Source organism: Aedes albopictus, chromosome 3 (genome assembly GCF_035046485.1).
Source record: "Aedes albopictus strain Foshan chromosome 3, AalbF5, whole genome shotgun sequence".
NCBI classification, from domain to species: domain Eukaryota; kingdom Metazoa; phylum Arthropoda; class Insecta; order Diptera; family Culicidae; genus Aedes; species Aedes albopictus.
Genome location: NC_085138.1, coordinates 181,501,192 through 181,526,518, shown reverse-complemented (window position 1 = coordinate 181,526,518; position 25,327 = coordinate 181,501,192). Strand labels below are relative to the sequence as shown.

Here is a 25,327-nt window from a genome sequence, read left to right as displayed (position 1 = left end):
AGATGGCATGAGATGTGTCTAAAAGATGGCTTTAGATATGTCTGAAATATGGCATGAGATGTGTCTGAAAGGGTGGCACTCGATATGTCTGAAAGATGACATGAGATGAGTCTGAAAGATGGCACTAGATATGTCAGTATGATGGCACTAGATGTGTCTGAAAGATGGCTCTAGATATGTATGAAAGCTGGCATGAGACGTGTCTGAATGATGGCACTAGATATGTCTGAAAGATGGCATGAGATGTGTCTGAAAGATGGCACTAGATATGTCTGGAAGTTGACATGAGATGTGTCTGAAAGATGGCATTAGATATGTCTGAAAGATGGCATGAAATGTGTCTGAACATTCAACCATCGTAACAGCCCATCTAACGAGCCTTCAACGAACGAATCGGGACTGTAACTACATATATTTGATTTTTCATTATTAAGATCTGTCCTATAACAATCTTGTGTGATTTATGATATGCAAAAATAATAAATGGTTGGTATTCGTTTTTAAATTTGAACTATACTTAATTCTTTTATTTCTCTATTTTCAGGATTCCGTTCTTATTAACATATATTTTGCAGCTTATTTTTTATTTTTTTATATCTTTCAAATTTTAAATGTTTCAAATTAGGACTTTTGTAACAGTATTGAGCAAAATCATAAAAAGTTCATCATATTACATCTGTTTTCAAGAGTAGGGGAGAAGGAGGATGTAGGAAGATAGATAGATAAAATGAATTATTTGGTACAAGATTAGATGCTTTATAAATTAATTTGTTGGAAATACTTCAATAACAATTCAAGTAGAAAAAGCTACAGGATTTGCATCAGTGTTTACATTTACGGCAAACAACGGGAGAGCGGAATCAAGCCGCGCTAGCATGCTGTGAACGAATTCGATAACGGGAACATGCTTCGGTTTGGTGCGCTGGTGTGTGTGGCATCCGGGTGCTTGAATGACGAGAAGAACGACGATGACGACAACAAGGGAGCGAGAATGAACAAGACGTTGAATGAGTCAGTTTTGTGTGAGATGTTGTGTTGAACAGTTGTTGCGAAGCTCCGCTGGTATGCGAAATAAAAAAAAATAATGAGAATTTAAAAAAGTGCGTTTATGTTGATTAGACGAGAAGAATTCCTACAGATCCCATCGCCAACACTTCATTCAAGTACCACATCTACTACAGCGGCGGCGATAAGGCAGAACGTGGAGTTGGCTTTATAGTGATCGGGAAGCAGATGAAGCGAGTTATTCGGTGGAAGCCGATAAGCGACCGAATCTGTGTGTTGAGGATGAAGGGCAAGTTCTTCAACTACAGCCTGATCAGCATCTATGCGCCAACGAACGACAAACCCGATGACATGAAGGATGAGTTCTATGAGAGCCTTGATAAGGCCTACGGAGAGTGCCCAAAACAAGATGTCAAAATAGTCATCGGAGATGCAAATGCGCAGATTGGCAGAGAAAGTTTCTTTCGGCCTGTCATTGGAACGGAAAGCCTTCATTCTGTTACCAATGATAATGGTCTGCGCCTTGTGACATTCGCTGCTGCTAGAGGGATGGCAATCAGCAGTACCTACTTCGCACGTAAGAATATCCGAAAACACACCTGGCGACACCCGAGTGGTGACACTTGCTCCCAGATAGACCACGTGCTGGTCGACGGGCGACATTTCTCGGACGTCATAGATGTGAGGTCCTACAGAGGCCCGAACATCGACTCGGATCATTATCTTGTAGCCGCTAAAATTCGGGCGCGATTATCCAGCGTCACGAGTTCAAGAAACAACAGGACGATGCGTTTCAATATCCAGCGCTTGTCAGCCGAAGGGGTTGCTGCACAGTACCATCAGAAGCTAGACGAGAGGATAGGAGAGACCAACGGATCTGGAGATGTCAACAGCTTGTGGGGAAGTATCCACGAAGCAGTGACAACAACAGCGCAAGAGGTGATTGGTACCGCTCAGCGACGCCAACGTAATGGTTGGTTTGACGAGGACTGCCAACGAGCGACGAACGAAAAGAATGCCGCCAGAAGTCGAATGCTAGTGGCCGGTACCCGGCAGAACAGAGAGCGGTACAGGGTTGCAAGAGCAGAAGAGAAACGAATCCACCGCAGGAAAAAACGGCAACACGAAGAGAGTGTTATTGCTGAAGCGCAGGAAAGTATGGACAGGAACGATATGCGGAGATTTTATGCAACTGTCAATGGCGCGCGGCACAAGACTGCGCCAGTGCCCGCCATGTGCAATGACCGGGAAGGAAATTTGCTGACAGACAAAACAATGGTGGCAGCCAGGTGGAAGGAGCACTTCGAAGATTTGTTGAATGGTAGCAGCGAAGGAGCACCCAGGAACAGGATAAACATAATGGATGACAGTCAAGCAGTGGAACCACCAACACTGGATGAGGTTAAAAAGGCCCTTAAGGAGCTGAAAAACAGCAAGGCTGCTGGGAAGGACGAGATCCCGGTCGAACTTCTTAAGCACGGAAGCGAGCAGCTACATCAATCAATCCATCAGATTATTATAAAGATTTGGGAGGATGAAGAATTGCCCACTAGTTGGTTGGATGGCCTCATATGCCCAATCTACAAGAAAGGGCACAGACTGGAGTGTGCCAATTACAGAGGGATTACCCTTTTAAATTCGGCGTATAAGATACTGTCGCGTGTCCTGTTCAACAGACTGCGACCTCTTGAGGAGTCCTTCGTCGGCGAATACCAGGCTGGTTTTCGTGAGGGCCGATCAACGACGGATCAAATGTTTACCCTGCGGATGATCCTAGATAAATTTCGGGAATATAACTTGCAGACTCACCATCTGTTCATTGATTTTAAAGCAGCGTACGATTCAGTGAAAAGAAATGAGCTTTGGCAGATAATGTCAGAACATGGTTTTCCGGCGAAACTAATTAGGCTGATACGCGCAACGCTGGATGGATCAAAATCAAGTATTCGGATCGCGGACGAAGTGTCTACGTCGTTTGTGACCTTGGATGGATTGAAGCAGGGGGATGCTCTTTCAAATTTATTGTTCAACATTGCACTCGAAGGAGCGATTAGGAGGTCAGGCGTGCAGAGGAATGGCTCTATCATCACACGGTCGCACATGCTCCTCGGTTTTGCGGACGATATTGATCTCATCGGCATCGATCGTAGGGCAGTGGAGGAAGCTTATGCTCCTCTGAAGAGAGAGACAGCGAGGATAGGCTTGACGATTAACTCTACCAAGACAAAGTACATGATAGCGGGTAGAGACAGAAGCAGGCCTAGTGGTGTTAGTGCTGAGGTAGTGATTGATGGGGAAGTGTTTGAAGTTGTTGAAGAATTTGTTTATCTTGGAACACTTGTGACATGTGACAATGACGTTTCCCGTGAAGTGAAAAGGCGTATTGCAGCTGCGAATAGGGCCTTTTACGGATTGCGTAGCCAGCTTAGGTCCCGTAACTTGCAAACGCAAACAAAATTCGCTCTGTATAAGACGCTGATTCTTCCGGTTGCCCTCTACGGTCACGAAGCGTGGACGTTAAAGGAGGTAGACCGAAAAGCTTTTGGAGTTTTTGAGCGCAAAGTGCTGCGGACAATTCTCGGTGGGAAACAAGAAAATGGAGTGTGGCGCAGACGCATGAATCACGAGTTGTACCAAGTGTACGAAGATGCGAATATTGTGAAACGTATAAAATACGGCAGACTTCAGTGGGCTGGACACGTAGTGCGAATGTCGGAAGAAAGAATAGCGAAAACAATATTCAGCAGAGAACCCGGTAGAGGTAGGCGGCTTCGTGGGCGGCCGCGAACTCGCTGGCTGCACGCGGTTGAAGAAGATCTACGATCCCTACACGTTCGGGGAAACTGGAGGAACATCGCCCAAGACCGACGAAGATGGTGCTCTACTATACGCTCGGCATTGGAGTAAAGTTACTTTGTAGCCAACAAGGTATCAAGGTAGGTACAATTCCATCGAAAATTTTGAATCAGAATACCTAAGTCCTGTACATTCTTCTATCGATTCCTTAGAGCACTAAAACCCCTGCTTCAGAGATTCTTTCAAAATTTTTCAACGGATTTCTGCAGAAACTCGCCCTTGTTTAGAAATTTCTCTTACGAAAGTTTGGCTCCTCTGAGGTTTGCCTGTCGAATTTATCCAAGGAATCTTTCAGGAATTGCTTCAAGGATTCCTTCTGATGTTCCTCCAGATTTTTTTCAGGAAATTCTTCATGGATCCCTGCAGAACTTCCTCCAAGAACTGCTTTGACAAACCCTCCGAAGGTTCATTCCAGAATTACTTTCATGGATTCCATCACGAATTTTATCACAGATTTCTTCAATAACTCCTCCAAAGCTACCTTCAAGATTTTTTTCTGAAAATTTATTCAGAAATTTTTGTAAGGATTTCTTCAAGAGTTTCTCCCTACGCTCATTCCGGAGTTCATCTAATAGTTGCTTCATGAATTCCTACATTTCTACAGATTTCATTTGGAATTCCTCCAAGAATTCTACTTCGTCATCTTATTCAACATCACTGCTAACTGCTTACTGTTAACAAAACCAAACACTCCACCAAAACCTGAAGACGCTACCCGATCAAGTGGACCACTGTTTCAGCGGTTTCCAAAGTTACATGGAAAGCATCAATAAGTCAACTTGAGCAACTTTGACACTCAAAGTTCATTTAATTTCAAGTCAAGCGTCAGCACCGTATATTATTAAGAACAAATTTTGTACGGATGCTGTTTTACCATCATAATATCGATGGCACAAATTTCTCAAATGGAGGAGAATGTGCTTGAGATTAATATATCGACGATTTCCAGTAATAGAGGCACTTCTCGGAATTGGCCATTTTTGAGATTTTGATGGTATATGAAGAAAAAAAAACTTTCGTTTCACAAAGACCAGTTCCAATTTATGGCTTTTTTAATCAATTTTGTGTAATTAAGGCACAACTTAAAATCAGTCACAGACACGAATGCCACATAAGTGGTAAAGTGTCTTTAATAAATATTAATAACAATAATAAAATCAGTCAACTCTTTCCATGATCGTTGAAAAATAGTATGTAATCCATAATTCATGAAACATATAGTCCTTCAGACTTGTCCCATGATACGACAATCAAAATTCGTTTACTTTTGCCAAATGCTGTGTTAAATACGTGAACCTGCAGAAAAAAAAAATCACATTTTTTAGCTGTATCTACTCCTATTGCAGGAAACCGAGGACATACCTAGTAGGCTTAGTCACCGTCAGTGCAATGAAAGGTGCTAACGTTGATTTTGCAGGACGATATCCACAATTAAAAGAAAAGATTAAACTTTTCATTTTTGTCTTATGTTACATTGATTAGAAGTTACAAGGACGTGGCATTCCCGCCCCCAGCCCACTAAGGCCGTTCGGAGAAATCCATGTCGCATCTTGAACACAATGGAAAATCACCGCGCATGCGTATGTTTTGATTGTTTCCACTCCTGAAATGTTATGTTTTCGCCTTCTGTGGGACGGTCTGGAAACAAATCATCGTTCGCTGCCACCAGCCAGCCGACCCGTCAACGTCGCGACATGCCATCCCTTTTCTTTGTTGTTTGGCGGAGGAGGCAAAAAGGATAAAAAAGGGAAATGCATTTGAAGGGAAAATTTTGAATGTCATAGATAACTAGAATGTAGTTTTCACCAGTGCTGAAAATGTCATGTTGACATATCTAAATTCAACCACCTACAGCTCATTTTGGAAGCTGATCCTGAGAATATAGTACATATATGGGAAATTTGTGCGGCTAGACCAGTTCTACAAGAAAGTCACGGAAAAAGTGAATGAATAACAATTGGCATTTTCGAAGGTAGTCCGTGACATTTACCTTAAATATTTGAAATAGGCAGTTTTTCCGTGACCTTCTTGTAGAACCTCTCTAAACGCACAAGTTTTTCATATACCATATTCTCAAGTTCTATATGTCGAAATGACATTTTCAGCACTGGTTTTCACTTTTCTTTAATATGATTCAATCACAAAGGTAATTTGATTAAGAATCTAGGTGACCAAATGTCATTTTAAGGCAAGTTGTGAGTTTGTTACTATGAATTGTTTAACAAAGGTTGCTATATGCGAACTATTGATATAATTTATATTTTATTCTAACTTGATTATAACAAAAATTTTATTAATTAAACATGTTTTAATATAACACAATCAAAACTATTTTTGGTTATTGCATAGCAAACTAGTTAATAGTTATGTATGTAACGAGTTGCAAAAAGTTGATTTTTTCAGCACGAGTCGTACATTTATCCGACGAGGTTTGCCGAGTTGGATAAATACGAAGAGTGCTGAAAAATCGAGTTTTGCAACGAGTTCCATACTACATTTTATGCAATGATTTTTTTTCATAATGCAACTCATTTAAGTTGCATAATGTTCATAACGCAACTCAAATGAGTTGCATTATGAACATTTTGCAACTATTTTTCATTATGCAATTCATTTCAGTTGCATTATGAACCGGTACGGAAAAATAGGTCATTATGATACTGAAATGGGTAGAATAAAAAAGGAATTATAATACTGAATTGCATAAACATTTTTAATAAATTTCTAGCTCGAAAAATGTAAAATATGTAAGATATCACTATAATGTGTTTTGAAAAATTTATTTAACATACAGTATCTACTATTGAAATATTTCAAACGCAAATTTGACTCCGAATAATCGGGTCCGACCTGTATTTCCAGAGAAGAATCCTTAGAACAAAATTCTATTGTTTCATTTCCAACTCAGTTGAAACTCTGTTATAATCGTGTTATGTAATTCTGGTCAGAAAGTAGAATAAACCAACACATAAATCTCCTTCAATTAAAATTTGCATAACTGTCTGCTCCTGTTATGCAGTAAACGAAATATGAAAACGACAGCCGCTGTTTCACTGGAAGGGCGAGTTCCAAAAATAGATCTGTAGGCACACCATAAAGGCAGTAATCTTTAAGGTTATAATTACTTTTACCTGTCTTTTTTAATAACCAGTCCAACTACACAAAAAAAAAAAAATACAGCTTGAATTCCCTGAAAACTTTGCTTTCTTTAGGAAAACAATAAGCAGCACCCCTTTGATTGCAAGTTATAAAACCCCTCCTTTGATGTACAACAGTATAAAGAAATCTCTCATAGCAGCAGCGCGCGTGGAGGTAAAATCGCGAGGGGTCTTCGGAAACTGGGTTGATGGGACAGTCAGGTTAAACATTGCGCTAGGTTCCTGCTGGGGTGAAGTAAGTGCACAGGAATTTCGGCAACCCCTCTGTATTCTATTCTAACAGGAATTGCACTCGGAAGGGTGATAAGATTTATTTTAGTTTTTTTTGTTCTGGTTTTCTGTATCGAATGAATTGGGAATTTGGATTGTTCACGCTTTCAGGAGGGATGAGGTTATGCAATTTTTAAGGTTAAATCCCTATTTGAAGCCGGGTAGGTCGATGCCCTATGTTTTGCGGTGTCTTTGAGTTCTGTTTCTTCTTGATATCATTCATCTATTATGCCATGTGAACTCCAAGCCCAAATTTAAATTTATCAATTGAAACATTGACTATCACTTTATCTCGTTTGAACATTTTGGAGTCAATTTACTATCCATCGACTCGCTACGCCAAAAGTATCAAACCAATTCTGCTGTTGTTAATAAAATAAATTGCTTGTGTCACTATTATGCATCCAGATCGGATACAGTGGTAGTCAAAAGTAATCTGACACGCGTTTTTTTGTCATTCCGAGATACTAATGTTTCCTAAATCTTAAAAACTAAAGTTCAGAATTAATATTCTGCATTTTTTAAACTAAACGTTTTATGCAAAGTGAAAGAATTGTTCTCGCAAAATTTCCGCAATAAGTAAATTACTAAGTCTATTTAAAAATTTACTTACAATGTATTCAGAACAAAGGTTTAGATTTAAAAATCTAGTGTGAAAACGATGAAAGAAAAGTAAAAATGCTATTTGCGAAGGTTCGCATCACTGAGTTCAGGGGGCCTCCGAATCAGGGAAGGTTTCGTACTATAGTTTGAATTAAGTTTAGATTAAGAATGTTTATTAGTGAAGGTTTCTCACAATAACGCATACAATTTTTTTAGACTGGTTACACACATGTTTTTCTGTATCTATACTCTCAGAAACTTGCACAATACTTCAAAATTGATTACTCTTTGGGCTACTTAGGATGATTGGTATAGAGCACATAGATGTCTTATTAATATCAATAACTAACTATTATCTCTTATAGAAATCCAAAACTTCAGAATGGAACTGAAATACCTAAGCTTTTGGAAGACCTCGTTGGCTCAAATTTAGGAGACCCATTTTTAAAAACATATTTTAGAACAATATTAAATGTATTTACTTCTTGATACCAAAACTTTTAACTTTTGGGGCCTCAATCGTATGAGTTTAAGGCTATTATGTACCTCGATCAGTACTTCTATAAACATCCAGAATCGTAGAACATTTTTTCATTCTTATATTATTCGCGAATTTTATCTTACTTGCCAGTTTTTCACACATCCTTTGAATAATGTTTTTCATGTTCTCTGGTATCCCCTCTGGTACTACCAGATTCTTCATTCACTGTTTTGTAAGATTTCCAGAAAGTTTAAAAGCATTAAAAAAACTGTCAAAGCTCCGTTAATCTAAAAAATGCTTTTTTGAGATGATATTTTCAGAATACTTCGCTGATACTTTCAGAAAATTATCATAGAATATGTTTCTGGGGCTCACACAACAGATATTTTGTGGATTTTCGAGGAAAATGTTCTTGCGCGCCTTTCCGACAAATTGCTTGTGCAGTTCTTCAAAGATAAAGTGTTTACTTGAAAGCTACTTTGGTTGAACTCTAATAGTGTTTAATTTTCTAAATTTATTCCAGAAAATATTTAGTTTTTTTTTTTTATGTTTCCCTAATAGTTTGCTCAAAGTACATCAGAATGTGTTTATGGGGTTTCTTCTTTGAGTTTTCAAAATTCTAAATTTTTGGATGGCTTCCTAACGTGTCACATACAAAATAAGTCAGTTTACGACGTTTTTTGAAATAACACGTTTTTTACGCGGTTTTTTTACGTGGTACCATTACCGTCGTTAAACAAACTTCAGTGTATAGAACAAGTAGGGAACTGCGCCACTTGGGCGGTGGCTTATATTTTGGTCTGTTTTCCGCTATAACTCAGTCAAATTTGAACCAATTGACACAACTTTTGGAATGCAGTGAGATAGGTATAGTATCTACCCGTGTACAACATTTCAAGTCAATTGGTTCAAAATTGACTGATTTATAGTGGAAAACAGACGAATATAGAAGCCACCGCCCAAGTGGCACGATACTCTATTTTCATAAGTTTTTTTTATCACAATTAAATGTATTTTTTTCATGGGGGCATAAATCTGATTCTGGACCGGGTACTCAAAACCCGAGCAGAAGAAAATAACAAGTGACATATCAAGGTATTTATCTTAAATACTACCATACCTTGATATGCCCTTCATTAGGTGGTAATAAGAGGCAAATTAACAAAAATGAATACCAAAATTATGTATAAATAAAACCTAGAAAATAACAGGTCTTGTTATTTCAATAATGAATGCATACCTAAAAATTCAAGTGCTGTATTTGTTATTCCGAAGTTATTGAATAACAAACTAATAACATTTCTTGTTATTGAATGTTCCATTTGTTCAATGACTTCATGATGTAATAGCAAATCTTGGTCTTCGGTTATTTTCACTGCTATACCATCAAATACTACATCAATACCAAACTCTGCTCAAAAACTTCCAACTGTTATTGTGATGTTCTCATAACATTTCGTAGAATAACGCAGCGATAACAATTTTAGGTATTAGAGCACATGTCGCTCTTCGCATTGTATTTGTAAGGTATGCCCTTCTGCTCGGGAACCTTGGCTACTCCAGTGAAGAGCCTTAAGATAAATTTCAAGAAAAAATTCTAGCAGGAATTTTCGAGAAAATTCTAGAAAAAATAGTTGCGCAGATGATGGGGTAAATGTTTAGCAGTTCTGGGATTCGATTTGAATATGTGGTGAGTTTGCTGAGTACAATCAAACCTCAGAATTCCAACATTATTTCTAGATTCCTATACAAATTGCTGCAATTCTTTTAAGAAATTTACGGAGAACTTTGAAGGTATATACCTTTAGGAAGTATCCCTCGAGGAAACTAAAAGAATCCCAATTCGAATCACTGGAGAAATTTTTGGTGAAATTTCAGTTGAAATTTCTGGAGGAACCCGATGAATATTTTATGTAAAAATGAGCCGACGAATAACAGGACAAAACCTTACAAGAATTCTGGAAGGATTCCCGCTAGTAATTTCTTTATAAACCTCTTCTAGAGGAATTTCCAGATGAACTGTTTGAGCGATTTCTGGAGGAATCCCTATCGTCTTTCCTAAAGGCATCCATAGAGGAATTCATTGGAGAATTCCTTAAATGATTTCTTGAAAAAATACACAAAAATTGCTGAAAAAAAATTCTGGTGGAATTTTTGGAGAAATTCCTGGAGGAATACCAGCAGAAATAGCTTTACAAATTTTAGAATGTGTTCCAAGAGAATTCCTAGCAATAAACTCTAGGAGAGTTTTTGCAGGAATTCCAAAAAAATCAAAAGAGAAAATTCCTAAGTAATAGCAAGAGATATACATGTAGGAATATCACGTTGAAGTCTTGAAGGAATCCCTCGGGAAACCCCCGAGAAATATATACATAGAAAAAGCCTTATATGGAAGGTTATAGAGCATTCCTGGAAAAATTCCCTAAAAATTGTTTGATTAAAATCAGGAGAAATAACTAAAGACATCCATAGAAATTTGGCTCAAGAAATCTCTAGAGGTATTTGCGGGGAAATCTCTGGATAAATCCCCGGTAGAATTTCTGATGGAATGCTAAGAAGAAAATCCTTAGATAAATTCATAACGCAGTAGTAGGAATTACCGAGGAAATCCCCCAGAAACTTCTGGAGGGTGGCCCACACTTATATGAAAAACAAAAATTTTGAAAAATGCCAAGTCTTACCTCCTTAATCAGTTGTTTTTTACTCCCAGAAGCTTCGTTTAAAATTTGAGCAAAATCAGTTGAGTCTAAGGGGGCGCTCAAAACACTTGAAGTTTGTATGGGAAACTTGGCCAAATGTAAGCAGAAATTTTAAATATTCGAATTTTGCCGCTAGGTGACTCTGTAAGCGTTCAATAATCAAACCCTTTGGTGTTATTGTAGGTTACTATATGCCAAACAACTTTGTCGAAGACCGCAAAGTGATCCAACGTCTGTAAAAAAAGTTATACCCTAGGCAAAGTATTGAGATTTCATTATTGATATTATTCCTTTACATGTATTAGAAAAACAACAATAAAGTTTATCATCACTTTACCTAGAGTATAACTTTTGTCACAGACGTTGGATCACTTTGCGGTCTTCGACAATATTGTTTGGCATATAGTCACCTACAAAAATACCTAAGGGTTTGATTATTGAACGCTTACAGAGTCACCTAGCGGCAAAATTCGAAAATTTAAAATTTCTGCGTACATTTGGCCATGTTTTCCTATACAAACTTCAAGCGTTTTGAGCGCCCCCTTAGGCCCAACCGATTTTGCTCAAATTTTGAACGTAGCTTCTGCGAGTCCGAAACAACTGATTGAGGAGGTAAGACTTGGCATTTTTCGAAATTTTTGTTTTTCATACAAGTGTGGGCCACCTTATCTGGATACATTCCTTGTGGAGTCCCTGTAGAAATTCCTGGGTGAAGACCTGCAGGAATACCAGTAAACAATTCGGAAGGAATTCTAGCAGGAGTTTCTAAAGGAATCCTGCAAAAATTCTCAGGAACATATCTGAATGAATGAATGAAATCACGGCAGACAATTAAACGTCCCATAATAAATAACATACTCCCCATTGATAATTCCAAAAGTGCCAGCAAAAAAAATAAGAGTGGAATCAGTAATAAATAACAAAAGTTGCATAAACAAATAAAAAAAAACATGTAAGAACACATCTAAATTTCCCATAAATGAATGATTTCCATGCAATAAAAAAAATATCGAATATGTATTTTTCCCATAAAACATGGTATTTTCTATAAATAACTGCGATAACGAATTTGAAATTTCCCAGTAAATAAATATCAAATAAACCATAACAAAATAAAAATAGCAGTAAATAAATGACTTAATTTCCCAAGAAAAACAATCGGTTGATACTTGGAATGTTTCCACGATTTTGTAACTAACTATCCAAGCATCCAGTAAGTATTTAGAACAGCACAAGGCGTTTATTGTTGGTTGGCCGTATATACGCCTACAGTACTCGCTTACAGGAGGTTTTGCCAAAATAACGGGCTGTCTTAGTGCAACACCTTCAGGAAGGTCGTCGCGAAATGTCAAAGAATCGTAACAAAATCGAGCAAATCAAAACAAACATAGATTGTCGTCTGCTTCTGGTTCTCTCAACCCATCGCTTTCGCGTCCTTCCACACTCCAGCTAGTGCTAGGTGGTACTGCTTTGATTATTTCAGTAGTGATCTGGGGTTAAACTTACGACTCGGAGTTAACTCAATATGTTTGCATGTTTACAGCAAAGACAATTCAAGCAGTTGAAATGCAAGTATCGAAAACTTTTGAACTGCACCGCTTATGTTATTTCAAAGCAGTTATGCTTTTGAGCTGCTTTTGTTAGGCAGTAAATGGAACTGTAATAAGTTGTATGGCTTATTCAAATAGTGGTTACCTAAGCAGTTCATCACCTTAGTGGCGAACCATATAAAGATTTTCATGAATTCCGTGAATTATCTTGCAATGTTTGTAACCGAGTAGAACTTCGACCCATACTTGTTATGGCGGATTGCAAATTATTTTTTAAGGTGAAGGTTGCTTGAGATCATAAGCCTGCCTCCAACGCAAATCACCCTCTCAACCACCCACTCAAACAAAACAAACTACACGGCGCACAGTGCATTCTAACTTAGTAAAAGAAGCAAACACAAATCTGCCAAACTAAATCATACTAAGTATGAAGTCACAACTTTGAGCATGCCTTCGGTTGTTTTTACACACATTTAAGTTTTTCAGCTTACCGGCAAAACTCATTATCAAAAAAAAAAAAAACGTTTCAAAACTTAATTTAATTCCAAGCTGTGTCCAGTATTTTCTACATTTATTTCACTGTGCGTCGTTTTATTTAGGTTTTTTTTGACAACTTTCACCTCTCTGCTCTCCGCTTGCCTTCTATCTACCCGTAGAAAACTACCGTGGTGGGGGGTAGAATTGATTAGTGCAATTACATCTCATTAACAGCAAAAAAAAATGTTCTGTTACATATTGATATCACGATGGCAATACGATTTTCGGAAAAGTTGTCATGAATGTAAAAACAGCCTTGTTCGATGGTAAACGTGGACAGCAAGTTGATCAATTTCATCATGCGTTGTATAACACCACTCAGTTCAACGGTAGCCTGAGCAAAGTCCAATAACAAAATTACAGCAAATCGAAAACATGATCTGTATTCAGCATCAAATTGATATCACATTTTGATATCAATTTATCTATACTTTATTTGATTTCAAATTTTGTTTTCGATTTTCTGTCATTTTAAATTAATGTAAATATTGAATGTTAAACTATTTTTTAAATGTTTTAGTAAACTTTGTAAAGTAATTCTAGGGATATATCATAAATGTTATTGTATTATTGCATTCAAGATTTGATATTAACAGAAAAAAACGCTACATTTAAGGATTTTTCATTTTTTCGCGCTGATAACAAAAACAGTTATCAACTTGCTATCATCGATAGCAGGAATTTTTTTCAATTTGATGTTACAGGAACATTTTTCTGCTTTCATTTTTGATGTTTTAACCGTTAAAACGACCAAAACGACAGCAACCTGAGTTATCAAAATTTGCAATATCACAACATCAAAATTAGTTTTCAATTTTCTATCAGACTTTGCTCGGGAGGCTTTTCCGTTCGCGCAAACCGCAATTAAATCGATTTTTTTTACCACAAATGTGAGAATCGCGTAGTTTTTCTCGATAAGCGGAACTTTTCCTATTGCTGGGATAATTTGGTAGGTAAACTGAAGTGATTTTGAAAAAGTGGTCTGTGCTCGAATTAAAGAAAAAAGTGCAGCGAGTGCTACATTTTGGCACAAAATCGAAGAAATACTGTGAAAAGTTATTAGCAGTACCTTCCTACGGGCGTGAAACATAGTTGCCTACCACAAGTAGCAACCTAAGTGCATTTTAAGCAGGTAAGCTAGTTTAATTTGAAGAATTTGTTAGCCTACTACCGTGCCACATTGATCAAGTGGCGAGGGTAGGAAGGAATAGGGGGACAAATGACTGCCATACTGGCTGTCATTTTGGAGCTCCTGCAACTATGTTCTTAAGAATATGCACTATCGATACATATCCATCCACGTATATCACAATGGCTATTTTGCCAGCGGCTTGCAAGATATGCATCAGAGGATTATTGTATCAAATTCATCGAATAACAATACAGAATGAAACAAACTCACCATTTTATATGCATCCATTGCTGGCCAAAAGAAGACGGAGGACCATCGGGAAGAAATAAAGCGATATACAATATACCTATGCGATCGATAAGTACTTTTTGCAATTACGTTTTGAAAATTATCACTTTTCAGTTGGCTGAAGTGTCATGAAAAGGCCTACTTTTCTCTTTTCATGCAAGTGTGCCGAAAAGTACTACTTTTCGGCACTCTTAAGGGTGTCGAAAAGTAGTACTTTTCGGCACTTTTGCCAGCACACACTTTGCACTAAATTTCATGTTATCCGTAGATTCGACTGGTGATTCTACATCTACTCTACAGCATGACTGCGAATCTAGACGACTTTTATTCCGATTCCGATGGCAGATCAGGTGAGAACGAAGCTGGTGGAGCGTGGAGGTACTTTAGCGACTTCTGCCTTTGTCAACAAACAACTGTTTGACAACGGGAGCTCGATCAAATGCTATACCATAGCCTATCTGATTGAATAAAAACTACACTGATGCGCTGATGCGCATGGATGCTCGCACGTGATTCCTCCTGATACATGATTGTGTTGCGAGAAATGTTATACTTAATGGGTATTTTTCGTAATTACAAAAAATGTTGTATGCAGCTCGTTGCAAAACTCGATTTTTTCTGCACTCGTCATATTTATCCAAACCGGCAAGCCTCGTTGGATAAATGTACGACTTGTGCCGAAAAAATCATTATTTTGCAAGTCATTTTGCAACTTGTAGCATAAATAGCTATTATTTGATTGGGTATTAAGATCAATTTTATTCACTTTTTCATGATCCGTCATTGTTAATAACAACATTTAGTACGTGTTTTGCTTCTTGAAGATGATCGGTAGATTTTAAACACTTTCCTCAACTGGGGATTGCTGTTCTTAACCCTCCTAAGATGCTAGGCTTTTCGCACCACGATGGCGTAGTGCACGATCAGCGTGCCTGTCTGGGTCATATTGACCTCAACATCCTACTAGGGTTGAACATTCGATCAAAAAATGTAGACACCATGATCAATTTATGAACGCCACTGTTAAGTCTGCGACCAGTCATAGCAAAAAATGTCCCCGATCAAACCAATTAGAGTACAGTTAGCGCTCAAATTGCATCGCTCGCAGCTTATTTTTCCTTTGTCTTCATATCTAAAAATGGGGACATGATTCGATTTTTTTTCCCTGTTTTTGCAACAATTACAAAAATGGCCCGTTGAAATGTGAGTACGCACCGGTAAGCATTTCATGGCCAGAGGCCCTACGGATCCCCGAAAGCCTACCAGACAGATTGGGGACATCGTTTCGTCAAAAAAACAAAACCTCCGCAAAAGTGCCCGATCAGAAAGGCGTAACAAAATTATAACCGATTGAGTTATTTATTTCAAAGATTTTTCATAACAGAATGAGTTATAAAATTCGCCGGTTAGGTGTTAAAATAACAAAAAATATAACTGAAATTGCTCTAGCCATAACATAATTATAACAGGTGTTGATACAATTTTAACAAATTTATAACAACGTGAGATATAATAAAAATTGGAATGATCAAAAAATTATAACACATGTTGTTATAAATTAGATATAAATATATTGGGTAAAAATTGAGTTGGGTAAATTTTAACTCATTTTTGGGTAATATTTTTAAGAGTGTTATTTATTTTTAGCGAGAAGTTTTAGTATATAAAAAAACCCTCACCCAGACGGGAATCGAACCAAGGACGCCATCTTCATCTGCAATCCGGCGCCTTTATCAATGAGGCCATTGCAGTACTTGAAGTGGAGGGCGGTATATGATCAAGTGGTTCTTCGTTTTAGCAGCTGGTAGACTCATTTGTCCAACATACAGTGGAGAGAAAATATGACGTCACATAAAAGTGTTCTCGATACAGTTGATCGCAATTACGTCATCTTAGGATATTATAACAAAACAGGATATAATTTGGTTATAGATGTAACTCAAGAATTTGCTCTGCATTTTGGCATGCTTTATCTCATGATTCAGACCAGAAATAAATGTCGTATCTTCATCAAAGTTGTAGAGATAGTTAATAGCTCTTATATAGTGAAAAGAGTGGTATACAATTTCACCTTCTCTTGGTTCTAGCGAGCAATTAAATCAGAACATTTCGACATGTGTTATTAAATAATTATCTAATGTTCCTCACCATCAAGGAAGTTCCTGCCTACGGCAAAGCTATGCAAATTTCACCGCTTCGTGGCGTTAGTGTGTATTTCTGGAGATTGTCAGATTTAGATGGCTTGTGAAATAAAAAATGAAGTGTTTAAAGCACAATTTAAACATTACATGGTACTTGGTACAAGAATTGGCATAATAAAGCAATTCCGTGGCGTTTGCTTTGCCTCGTGATCTCATATAATGTTTTTATTTTCAGCAAAAATAGTTTAAACAAGAAATTCCCCCACTAGTTGAAAGCACGTGTTCGGCATTTGCTTCGGCATTTGTTTCATTGAGTAAATCCTATTTGAATAACCGCTTTAAAATTGTGGAAGTTAAAAGAAATCATTGAAGCCCGATCGGTACTCTATCGGGAGTGCCACAAGGATCGGTTTCAGGACCATTAATGTGAGCCTTATTCATTAACGGCCTTCGTTCATCTTTGAGTATGTAATATCCACACCACATATTTGCAGATAACAAGAAGCTGTATTTCTTCTGAATTAATATGGATGTCAATTGCATGGCAATGAAACGTGACTAACGACATGGCGTGATCAAATTAATTTCAAAGCTCCACAAATTATTTTGTTATTAATCAATTCTTCAAAAACTAAGGTGATTTTCATTTGCAGACGACTAATTGTTTCAGTTGTATCATGTTAATTCAATAACAATGATAAAACTGCAAATTTCTGAATAATTTATTAAAATAATCTTGAATGGGACTACAAACTGCAAAACCTATGGAGGATTGTGAAGCTTAAAACTAACTTCAGGAATGGTAACAGTTTCAATGAAAGTCATCCTTTTCATATCCATTTTGTTGCCTCACTTATCATAGCTTCATGTGACCGTTTGAGAGTTGCATTAACCCTAGTAGGAAGTTGGGGTCAATATGACCCAGACAAGCACGCTGAACGTACACTACGCCTTCGTGGTGCAAAAACCTAACATATTAGGAGGGTTAAATCACTGCATACAGTATGCGGCAGGAAAAAATGCGAAAGTGTTTTTCAGCTTCAAACCTCATTTTCGTCCATTTGACGTTAACCAATCTATGTTTCAACGTTCCATGATCTCTAACAGGCCAATTTTCTGAAAAGTTATTCGAAAAAAAACCCTTTTTGGTCACAAACCTTCTAAAGACGGCGCCTGATACAGAAGACAATCAAAATTTTCAAACCACTGAAAAGTACACAGGTCGCTAAATTTCATAAATGATAAAATAAAACTTTTAATTTTCTCTACAATACCATCATTTATATGTGTTTATTTCATCTGGTATGTCAAACTACATGGCTCTGGACTAGTATGGGCTGGTTTTTCATCGAATTAAAGCTAATTTTTTTTTAACTATTATAGCCATTTTGTCTTGGGCATTAAATTTGACTAGATACTCTAGTGTGGCTCACCTACAATGACAACTGCTGGGATACTCATTTCTTATTTTTTTTAACTACGTTGCTGTGCGATGCTATATAGTATCATTCGCTAAGGACCTAAATATTGTGGCAACATCACTAAGATACTGATGATCTTAAGGCTTAAGCATCCGTCATCATTTTTCGGAAAATAAAAAGCAGTTTTCGCGCTGTAAATCAAAATATTGACCATGAAAATATATTCACTGCATTCTATTCCTCATGCGGAATACAGTGAATATATTTTCATGGCAAAGACTTTTGTTTTGATCGAAAAAACTGCTTTCAAATGATGACGATGATTTAAATGACTTTTTTTTGTTTTTATTAATGTGTATTTTAACACAAAGCTAATTCTACACTTCAATGACGAATTGTTCAACGTTAACCAGCCGCAGTTTATTGCGGAAATATTGCGCGTGTTTGATTTGTACAAGGCGGCTTATACATGATAACTCCCACCCGGCGGCTGCAAAAACAGTTTTAGCCAAGGTGCACAGATTATCAAAAAATCGATTTTGAACTTCCAATAAGGGATAACCCTGAATCTAAATACAAGTATGTCAATAAATAAATTTAATGAATAACCTGAATTTTCTTAAAGGTCTGGATCACGATTCGAACTTGTCAAAAATCCTATATTTTACAAGCGCGGTAGCACAAAACAGCGGCTGAATTGCGTATCAAACACCACCTATAAAATATTAATTTGACATAAACTGCATTTTCAAAACTATAACTGAGTTTGTTATAATGTTCATATAAAGATGATCAAAATCATTTTTTTTTGTATTATAACTGACCTTGTTATAATTCTGATATAATTAAATCAGGTTTTCAAATAATTTTTGTCAAATATATCTAAATATAACAAACGTTGATGTATCTATCAACCGCTGATATAATTTTGTTAGATTTTTGTTATGCCTTTCTGATCGGGTGAACGACCAAGTTCATGGCCATCCGTTAACCGACAAGCACGTTGCCGCTGCAATTGGCACGCGGCGCGGTCCGGTTACTTTTGGGCCACGTTTGGAGTTTTGGACACTCTTTGGGTTCGAATTTCGCACTGACTGGTTGGTTGGTCGGTTGGGCGGTGGTTATTGTTAGGATGTAGTGTCCCATCAATCACCGACATGAATATGGACGGATGATTTCTCAAAACAAACAGTTTACCATACGGATGGCCTTTTGTTGACGTAGGCAAACAACATGCGCAACTGAACCGAACGAAACGGAACGGAAGAAAGCGTGGTGGCTGTTAGGTGTGCGTTGGCGTTTCGATGGGGGTTGGAATGGGATGAAGCGTGAGCATTGGGGTTCGTGTTCAAGGATACTAGAACACGTGCAACTGTATTGTCCTGGCCGCGCCGCCGTGCCAGCCAGACATCGTCATAGGGATTCATAACCGTGGGCGGGCTTATCGTTAGTGGTGTATGTCATTGATGAACTTCGCGACCCACGTCTACGTGGGATGGAGCACTAATGCGATGTTTGTTCGTGCCTACTACTGTTATGCAGTAATGATTTGTTTAGACTAAATTTAAATTGTTTGCGTTACTTGCAACTAATGATGCTGTTATTCTGCAGTATCATTTTCAGTTTTACAATAACATACCGGAATACTGCAATTAAATTATCCAATTTAGCATAGTTGTTTACAGTTCACAGGAGATGACGACTGCAGCAATTTCTTAACATACTATTGTAAGTAAATAAATAAAGTCGTTGTTAACAGTTTTAGTTTTGTTTTTATGACCATGTATCATGTAAGGAATTGATACTTATCGCGCTGTCTAAGCAAATATATTTAGTTATGTCATTAGAATCTGCTGTTTTTATGGGTGCCTCCGATATTTGCAAGTTTGGCTTTGAGCTACCTGCATTTAATCCAAAATTCGTATTCAAATAAGCAAAAAAAGCGCGTGAGCGTGAGGCGATACGCCTGCTGGAATTTTCCCTTCTTGCTTTTAATGAAATACGTGGAAGATCCATCGAACTCTTTACAGCAGCAATAATAGAAGGAAAAGGAGACGCATGGTAGTTGATGATACATATCCTGATGAACTCTTATACAAAAACGGTATTTAAAAAAGTTGTTTCGGTTTATTAGAATGGAACGGAGCTATAAACGTTAAATCTTAACGCATTATTAGATAATCGCATAATCTCTCGGTCAAAATCCATAAGCTGAAACTTTCAGCTTTCTAATAGTAAGTTCAGGTGTAAGATCGGTGGTTGCAAAGATTGTGAAGAGCGCGTTATCATGATAAAATCCAAAATGGTGACCAAACCCAAGATGGCATTTTCCACTTCAACTTAAAGGCCTATATATTTTTAGGCCTATTAAAAAGTAGAGTTTTTGAAGATTTTCAACTGTAGCTTTTATCGCGTGATATCTGACAAATCAGATAAGTTTTCGTGACTACTTTTGATTGAACATTCCGACGTATTGACATGTTTTTTTTTTGTATTTTACAGTGATTTTAGAGGAGCCTCTGTAGATCTTTCTTGAGTTATCTGGAAAATTTCGATACGGATTGGAAATAGCCAAATACGTTCGAAAGTCGATATGCCCGTAAACAAGAATGAGGCTGCCCAGCCAACACAAAGTCGTATATGACGTATAATAGGATGCTAAAGTGGAGGCCATATGCGTACATGTTTCCATCTAACCGCGTGTAAAGTGTTTGCATATCGCCTCCACTTTAGCATCTTATTTGACAGCATATGCGATCATGTGTTGGCTGGGTGAATATTTTCAATGAACATTCCGAAATGTGAAATGAACATTCCGAAATCTGAAAGAATCCGCAGAGAAATTCCCAGTTGCATCCCTGTAGGAAATCTTGGAGGATTTATTGGGAAATACATAAGGGTATACCCGGAGCAATTCATGAGGAATCTCTAAAGGATTTTTTGCTGGAACCCATGAATGAATTCATGCATGAACTTCTGATAGAAATCATGCGTGGATCTCTGGATGAATCTCTGAAGTAATTCATGGAGACATTTCTTCGAGGATTTCCAATGGAATCCCTGGAGTGGTTCCTGAAGGAGTTTCTGGAGGAGACCGGAATTTTGCATAAATTTTTGAATGTATATGTGGAAGAATTTTTGAAGAAAGTGCAAGGGGAATTTAAAAAGAAATCATTCACGGAGACAAATTTCGTTCGTTTGAAACAAAAATATTCATGTTTATTCGGTAAACTGATAAAATTTTTAAAACTAAAATATTAATTTTTAAAACTAACTCAATTACATATTGATTTCTACAATACCCATTGAAGAGCCCCCCGTTCCGCCGTCGAGAACATAAACAAAACTCTCAAGTTCCAGCTGCAGCACCAAACAAGATTTCCTCTTGCAAAAAAAGTCAAGTTTCACCAAAAGTTTCCACGAAGTCTCATTGATTTCGAGAGCGTATGTTATCTACATGATGCTGGCATTGAAAGTGCCACACGGGAAGTGGGTTTTCCTAGAGAAGTAAATGACTTTGTAAAATTAATTGGAAAACAAATATTTCCGTAGGGCCGACCTGCCACAAAAAAAAAACATTTTTTTTACATTTGTTTCTAACATAACCTGTCAGAAGATGCATGTTTGTTTCAAAAATGGATTGAATTTCCCTAATAAACCAACACAATACCTCCTCCTCTCCTCTTCTTGGCGTAACGTCCTCACTGGGACAAAGCCTGCTTCTCAGTTCAATGAGCACTTCCACAGTTTTTAACTGAGAGCTTCCTCTGCCAATGACCATTTTGCATGTGTATATCATGTGGCAGGCACGAAGATACTCTATGCCCAAGGAAGTCAAGGAAATTTCCTTTATGAAAAGATCCTGGACCGACCGGGAATCGAACCCGTCACCCTCAGCATGGTCATGCTGAATACCCGTGCGTTTACCGCCTCGGCTATATGGGCCCTGTAACACAATACACGCACCGTAATTTAGACGGTTCAACAATACCGCATACTGTTCGAACTGTATCCCGAATAGGCGGTTAAGCAAATCTTATGGTTATCGTTTATGCGGGTTGCTTCAAATGTGACGTTCGATTTGCTCCAAATAGTTTTATTTTTGTTGCCAGAACAAATTGACAATTTATTTGAATTTACCTGAAATATTTTTGATTTTACCATGCTTTTTTTCTGCGTGTTTAAAAGAATCCCTGGCAGAGTTTCTAAAGGTTTTTCAAGCGAAATTTCAAAAAAAAATCTTTGGAAGATTTTCTTTAAAAAGCCTTGGAAGATCTTTTAAAGAAATCGCTGGAAAATTTTCAGAAGTAGCTAAAAGGTTTTCCAAAAGATCCGGTTGAGGGATTTCCGACGGAAATGGGAGGATTTTCAATTGGAATCCATGGAGATTTTCTTTGAAAAATCATTAGAGGAATTCTCAAAGAATCATGGCAATCAATGGGAGATTTTAAAAGAGTACCAATATCTGCTAGACTTCTGGCTGAAATAACATACATTGGACGCCTCACATTTTGAGAAATGGCACCCAAAGTGTTCAAATTTATAGCATGAACTACTTGTTTCATAATTTAGACGTTCTTTTCAAACAAATCAATGAATGTGGTTCAAATCTTTGACTCATTTATAACACAAGTTTACAAAATAAAACGAAAGTCGTGAACTACTGTCAACGACCAAAATTTTTGAAGCACAATTTAATGCTGATTTCGAAACCGACCTTCAAAAAATTTTAAGTAGAACAGTTTTTAAGTTTTAGCTCAATATCGAGTGTTGCAACTTTTCAAAATATGTAATTTACTAAAATTCAAATATATTGCGTTTTGTTTAACCAATTTTAAATCTTTTTCCATAAATTAAAAGCTGAATACAATACCATTCGATCATGTGAATACAGGTTGTGCGTCAGATTGATGAAATTCAAGATATTGGTGAGTTTTAGGGACGATCTTCTTAAATTTTAGCAAAATTCCCAAAAATTTTTGAAGAAATGTATTTTTTTCAATAAGAGAAAACCAACTTAAAAGTTCTTTCTCGACGTTTATTTGACATATCATATGTAGGCAAATTACAGTAAAAATTTCAGCTCAATCGGAGCATTGATTACGGAGAATGAGATGTTTGAAGAGGGCGACTTTGCTAAAAAATACAACAAAAATCGATTTCAAATCATCAACCTTGTATGGAAAGTCGAAAAAAATTCCGCTCTACTGTATTTTTTTTCTTTTGCGTTTTCGAACTCAGGGCATGATTCTGCACCAAAAATGATCATTAGCTTACCGAGTTCAAAAATGCTGTAAACTAGTGTAATATATTTCTTCAGATTGAATGAAATAAGCCAATATTTTGACCATGTCATGCATTTTTGTATGAACATCTGCTTTAAAATAAACAGGGTTCAAAAATTCCTACTCTTCTTGCAGTGCTTTCGCTTGGCAGTCTTAGAATTCATTCTAGTATTATACTGTTATACTTCAGAGGCATTAGGATACGTCTTTATTACTACACAAAACTATTTATTTTAGCTTTCATCAATCCCATTTTTATGTTTAACCAACCGAAAACCTATATACTTTATTTTCTCACGACATTTTATGCAATAATTCATACATTTCCAACAATAATTCTCTGTCATATTTTAAAAACAACTAATCTAGCTTACATTGGAGTGTTTAAAGAAAGCATTTTACTCAAATAAATTAATTTATCATCGTTTCTCCCAGGCTTGTCCGCACTGAGCGCATGAAAATTCTGCTCTTTTGATTTACACCATCAAAACCATCATATTTATGGAATCTTCTTATCTTACCTGATAGAAGGATGTTTGAATATCCTAAATGTCATTTCAAACTGTCAAAAAATTGCACCGCAGTGCCACTCTGTGCGTGCAAAGAGAATTTCACCCGGGTGAATTCACCCCAGTGAATTTCTCTTTGCGCGCTCAGTGCGGCACTGTGGTGCGATTTTTTGACAGTTCGAAATGACATTTAGGATATTCAAACATCCTTCTATCTGGTAAGATAGGAAGATTGCATAAATATAATGGTTTTGGTGGTGTAAATCAAAAGAGCAGAATTTTCACGCGCTCAGTGCGGACAAGCCTGGTTTCTCCCTATCGGGACAAATTTTTGTAATATTTCACAAATAAATAAACTTTAAGGTCAATTATCTTGCTAACACGTCATAAACTAAAAGACATAGGGTATATCCTCAAAAAAGTTTCACGAAATTACAAAAATTCTATTGAAAACCAATTTTTCATTCACCTCGGCTAAACGAATGTCTAAGCAAAAAATGACATTTGACGCTACTTCAGCTTTGAGAAAAAAGTGAAGTGTGCCAATGTTTTCATTCTCTAAAAGAATTGAACATTTCGAATAAATCGACATATAAAGTCAATACAAGATAAGCTAAGCCGAGTTATACTAAGGATTTAGTAACACATACTTAAACACGCATGCGTTTTGAACTTATAACGGTGTTTATTCCTATGTTCCGTCCTATGTTAAAAGCATTTCTTCAGACGATCGACAAAATATTAAAGTAAACATGTAATAATCTCCCATGCCGTTCATCTAGTTTTGAAATTTCTTTAAAGCGCAAATTGTTTATTACTAACGAAGCGAGCCCCCAAGTAATCTTTTGCAATCAACACGTGACATGTGTGGAAAACTTATCACTCATGGTGAGACAATGAATGAATGTGTGTGTGTTGTGTCAATGTGTACTTCAATTTTTTTAAGTGGCGAAAACAAAACAAATTTGGTTCACCTTTATACTTGCGCTGCTTAATTCTTTAACATATATAATTATTAAAATTGGTTCCGGTTTTTGTTAAGCTCATTAGATCCTACTGTAAAACTAGGAAGAAAGGTTTGCGTCAGATATTGCAGTGTTTTCTTCACCCTACTGGACCCGTAAGAACTGTAACGAAGTTCAAAACAATTTCCTACTATCTGGACACGCTTGAACACTCACAAAATCCCCAGAAAAAAAAAACACCTTGTTTCTCTTCTTCTATAAGTTCAGCAAAACAACAACAACTGGCGCGTCGAGTTGTGTGTGCAGAGCGGCTCAATGTGTAATAACCAGCCAGCTAGCACCACTCAGCAGGACCAACCACGCGCGCGCCCCTCTCTCTACCACCACTATGACGTCAGTCGCGCGGCGTATATGGGTTGTGCGAAAA

General features: G+C 37.2%; 2 protein-coding genes across 3 annotated transcripts in view; both read left to right on the top strand.

Moving 5' to 3' along the window:
* The window catches only part of LOC134289693 (uncharacterized), a 34,139-nt gene extending 12,619 nt beyond the window's left edge, over positions 1 to 21,520 (top strand). Inside the window, exon 2 of the mRNA XM_062855970.1 lies at positions 545 to 21,520. Coding sequence (XP_062711954.1) covers positions 1,234 to 3,912 — 2,679 coding nt within the window. The 5' untranslated portion in view covers positions 545 to 1,233 and the 3' untranslated portion in view covers positions 3,913 to 21,520. The remainder of the gene's footprint in view (positions 1 to 544) is intronic.
* LOC134289694 (uncharacterized) overlaps positions 1 to 25,327 on the top strand; it is a 98,740-nt gene that overhangs the window by 21,915 nt on the left and 51,498 nt on the right. The window lies entirely within an intron of this gene.